General features: G+C 40.9%; 1 protein-coding gene across 1 annotated transcript; it reads left to right on the top strand.

The window, feature by feature from the left end:
* The first annotated feature begins 267 nt into the window (after nt 1-267).
* On the top strand, nt 268-3319 carry LOC146912991 (uncharacterized). The gene is made up of 3 exons (XM_085720837.1): nt 268-1312; nt 1422-3002; nt 3102-3319. Exons 1-3 carry the CDS (start codon nt 268-270, stop codon nt 3317-3319), a joined length of 2844 nt encoding a protein of 947 aa, XP_085576963.1.
* The last annotated feature ends 1470 nt before the right edge of the window (nt 3320-4789 follow it).

Genomic DNA, 4789 nt, shown 5'->3' with positions numbered 1-4789 from the left:
ACTTTGGTGTAATAATGTAACATAGAAGCTTGGCAATGATGTTGTAACCGAATTTCCGACTTGAAGTCGTTTCATGCAAATGTATAATTAATGTATCCAATATCAGTTTAACGCTTATTTGAATATTCTAGACACTTTCAAATCGTGCCTTGGGTCATTAATGATACAATTAAGGTAGTCGTTCTTTTTGCTGTTTAAGATATTTGTTCTCATTGTTATATTGGTTAAAATTGAACACTTTGACTTAAATATGACAGTTAGAGCGAAATGTCTGGAGCACGAAGGGGACGAGGCCGGCCAAGAAGTAATCCAAATGTGGAGGAGAATGTGAATCCTGATGCTCAGATGTGGGCACAGTTGATGCATCAAAACCAACAAATGATGCATATGATGCAGCAGCAGATGCAGCAAAACGCTCAGACTCAGCAGCAGTGGGCTGCAAATATGCAGCAAGGTCCAGGTGGTTGTCATCATCCCCCTCCACCACCTCCAGTTGTGGGAAATCCAACCTTTCGAGAATTTAACCGAAACCATCCCCCGAAGTTCGATGGTAGTGGTGAGCCACCTGAAGCTAAGAGGTGGATCAAACAGATGGAAAAGATCTTTCTGATGGTTCACTGCACCGAGGAAGATAAGGTGGTTTTTGCAACGAATCAATTACGTGGTGCAGCGCTGGATTGGTGGGAAATTGCTCGGCGTTGGATGGAGAATAATGGGTTAGAGTTGAACTGGGAGAATTTCAAGCAAGTGATGAAAGAGAAGTATCTTCCTTTGTCATACAAGGTCAGGAAGGAGCAGGAATTTCTCCATCTGAGGCAAGGTCATATGTCTGTGACAGATTTTACGAAGAAGTTTGAAGAATTATCTTATTACTCTACTCACAATGAGTATGCGGGTAATGAGATGTGGAAAGTTAATCAGTACAAGCATGCTTTGAGGGGAGAACTCTATGCGGATTATGATGAGTTGGTGCATAACAGCATGGAGGCTGAGAGAGGTTTTGATAAGGCAGCTAGAGAAGGTTCTGGGGCAAGTGGAAGAAATAGAGGTAACTTTATCGACAAGTATCATGAGAAGTTGAAACCTAAGGGTTCTCCAACTAGAGGAAAGTACACAGGTCCACCTAGAACTTATCCAACTTGCAGGAAGTGTGGTAAGGCTCATCAAGGAGAATGTAGGGTAGGTTCTGGTAATTGTTTTGCATGTGGTCAGTCGGGACACTATGTGGCTGATTGTCCAACCAGAGGAAATAAGGGCAAGGGTGTGAGTACTACAATGAGTAAAGGTAGAGTGTATTCTCTTGAAGGCGCAGGCAAATGAAGACTTGATTGGTGGTACGTGTTTTCTTGGTCAGAATCCTGTTAATGTTTTATTTGATTGTGGTGCATCATGTTCTTTTATTTCATTTCAATGTGTTGAAGCTCTTCAGTTGTCTGTTTCATTACTAAATCCACCTATGAAAGTAACCACGGCCACTGACGGAAGTATTGTAGCAAATTATGTTTGTGAAAATTGTCCCATCACCGTATCTAGTAAGACGTACTATATAGATTTAGTATGTCTTCAGATGAAGCAACTTGATGTTATTTTGGGTATGGACTGGTTGTCAGCCAATCATGTGTATATAGGGTGTGCAGAGAAGACTATTTACATGCCAACTAGTAATACAGTGGAAGGTGTAGCGTTGTCAGAACTGATTAAGCACACGTATCAGATGGCTCAGTTTATTTGTGCACAAGATAAAGGTTTTTATGTAATGCTCACGGTGACTCCAGAATCAGACTTAAGCCTCAGTGATATTCCAATAGTTAGTGAGTATTTGGATGTTTTTCCACCCGACATCACTAGCTTGCCACCAGAAAGGGAAATTGAGTTTTCGATTGATTTGATTCCGGGAGCTGAACCAGTGTCAGTAGCGCCTTACAGAATGTCTCCCTTGGAACTTAAGGAATTGAAATCGCAATTAGAAGAGCTTATTCAGAAGCATTTCATTAGACCCAGTGTGTCTCCATGGGGTGCACCGGTATTGCTGGTCAAGAAGAAAGATGGTAGCATGAGGCTGTGTATTGACTATCGTCAGCTTAATAAGGTAACCATCAAGAACAAGTATCCCTTGCCAAGAATTGATGACCTTCTTGATCAACTTAAAGGAGCATCAGTGTTCTCAAAAATTGATCTTAGGTCGGGTTATCATCAGATACGCATCAAATCCTCTGACGTGTCCAAGACGGCTTTCAGAACTCGTTACAGACACTATGAATTCCTGGTTATGCCTTTTGGAGTATCCAACGCACCAGCAGTCTTCATGGATTATATGAACCGGATTTTCCAACCTTATCTAGATCAGTTTGTTATTATTTTCATTGATGACATTCTGATTTATTCCAAGAATCCGCAACAGCATGCTCAGCATCTAAGGATAGTGTTGGATATCCTTCGGGAGAAGCAATTGTTTGCAATGTTCAGTAAGTGTGAGTTTTGGTTATCAGAAGTCAAATTTCTGGGTCACGTTATTTCTCAGGGTGGTGTAGTCGTTGATCAATCAAAGGTTGAGGCTGTTCAAAATTGGGCAAGGCCGAAGAATGTTTCTGAAGTCCGAAGCTTTTTGGGACTAGCAGGTTACTACCGACGTTTCATCATGAAGTTTTCTCAAATCACTTTGCCTTTAACTCGACTCACGAGGAAAGAGGTACCTTTCGTGTGGGATGAGGAATGTGAAAAGAGTTTTAGGACGCTGAAAAAGAAGTTGACTCAAGCCCCTGTTTTGATTATTCCAGATCCGAAAAAGAAGTATGTGGTATTTTGTGATGCCTCGTCTAAGGGACTCGGAGGAGTACTTATGCAAGAAAACAATGTAGTAGCTTATGCATCTAGACAACTCAAGACGCATGAAGCAAATTATCCCGCCCATGACTTAGAGTTGGTTGCTATAATCTTCGTTTTGAAGAGATGGAGGCATCACCTTTATGGAACACATTTTGAATTGTTTAGTGATCACAAGAGTTTGAAATATTTATTTGATCAGAGGGATTTGAATATGAGGCAGAGGCGTTGGATGGAATACCTTAAAGACTTTGACTTTGATTTGAAATATCATCCAGGAAAGGCCAATGTTGTAACGGATGCTTTGAGTCGTAAGGCCTTAGTTCAAGCCGAAGTTATGATGCACACTTTTAAGATGTATGAAAAGGTTCGTGATCTTAATCTTGGAGTTACAGATGTTGGTGATGGTATTTGTTTGTATAATTTGGAAGTCTCGTGTGACTTGCGATCAAGAATCGTACAAGCACAAAGTGATGATTTGGAACTTCAGAGATGAAGTGGTTACCCAGAATTCTCTATGGCTGCGGATGGAGCAATTTTGTTTGAAGGAAGATTATGTGTTCCAAATGATCAAGAGCTTAGAAGATTGATTTTGGAAGAAGCTCATAAAAGCAGTTTTTCAATTCACCCTGGTACAACTAAGATGTATCAAGATTTAAAGAAGGAGTATTGGTGGCCCGGCATGAAAAAGGATATTGCTGAATTTGTAGCACGGTGTATTGTATGTCAGCAAGTCAAGATAGAACATCAGAGACCAGCTGGTATGTTGCAATCATTAGAGATTCCACAGTGGAAATGGGAGCACATTACCATGGATTTTGTAGGAGGTTTACCCCGTACTCAAAGAGGTCATGATTCAATTTGGGTAATTGTGGATAGGCTAACCAAGTCAGCTCATTTCTTACCGGTAAGGTCTACCTACAAGACATCACAATATGCGGATTTGTTTATTTTCGAGATTGTCAAGCTACACGGTGTTCCTGTGAGTATCGTATCAGATAGGGATCCAATCTTCACTTCGCATTTTTGGGGAGCTTTTAATAGAGCTTTGGGGACTAAATTGAAACTAAGCACGTCACATCATCCGTAAATTGATGGTCAATCAGAAAGGACTATCCAAACATTAGAAGATATGTTACGTGCTTGTGTTTTGGAAGATGGAGGAAGTTGGAACCATCATCTACCTTTGATAGAATTTTCCTACAACAATAGCAATCATGCAAGTATCGAAATGGCACCATATGAAGCTTTGTATGGTAGAAAGTGCAGGACCCCATTATGTTGGGCTGAAGTTGGAGACAAGAGCATCCTTGGACCCGAGATCATTCAAGAAACGACTTTGAAGATTAAGTCAATTCAGGAGAAGATGAAGATATCTCAGAGTCGTCAGAAAAGCTATGCGGACAATCGACGAAGACCTTTGGAGTTCTCTGAAGTCGATCATTTATTTCTAAGAGTTACGCCTAAGCTGGGTTTGAGAGGTGTTTTTAGAATCAAGAAATTAAGTCCTAGATATATGGGACCGTTCTTGATACTCAAGCGTATCGGACCAGTAGCTTATCAGTTGGCTTTACCTCCAGCTATGTCAGGATGGCATGATATATTCCATGTGTCGCAGTTGAAGAAGTATGTTCCAGACCCCTTCCAGCCAGTCGAATTAGACTCTATAGAGTTAAGGTCAGATTTGACGTTTCAGCCGGAACCAGAGAGTATAGTAGACCGTGACGTCAAGTCTCTCAGGAACAAAGAGATTCCCATAGTGAAGGTGGTATGGAAAGGATCGCCAGATGGTGACGCAACATGGGAACTTGAATCAGAGATGTTGAGGCAGTATCCGCATTTGTTTTCAGGTAAATTTCAAATTTCGAGGACGAAATTTTTTTAAGGGGGGTAGGATGTAATATCCCACTTTTATGATACGAAGAATTACCTGTTAACGATAGATTAAACGCGTTTAAGACTAGGG

This window comes from Medicago sativa, chromosome 6, assembly GCF_051527215.1.
Source record: "Medicago sativa cultivar Bolivia chromosome 6, Bolivia_mono, whole genome shotgun sequence".
Classification (NCBI taxonomy): Eukaryota; Viridiplantae; Streptophyta; class Magnoliopsida; order Fabales; family Fabaceae; genus Medicago; species Medicago sativa.
Note: the sequence above shows the minus strand (reverse complement) of the source record. Positions and strands in the feature narration are given on the sequence as shown.

Excerpts from the sequence above, each read along its gene's own strand:
- LOC146912991 (XM_085720837.1), top strand. The coding sequence starts at position 268 with ATGTCTGGAGCACGAAGGGGACGAGGCCGGCCAAGAAGTAATCCAAAT. Across the intron at positions 1,313-1,421 it reads GTATTCTCTTGAAGGCGCAG|CTCTTCAGTTGTCTGTTTCA; the intron begins GCAAATGAAGAC and ends AATGTGTTGAAG. Across the intron at positions 3,003-3,101 it reads ATTGTTTAGTGATCACAAGA|GAAAGGCCAATGTTGTAACG; the intron begins GTTTGAAATATT and ends AATATCATCCAG.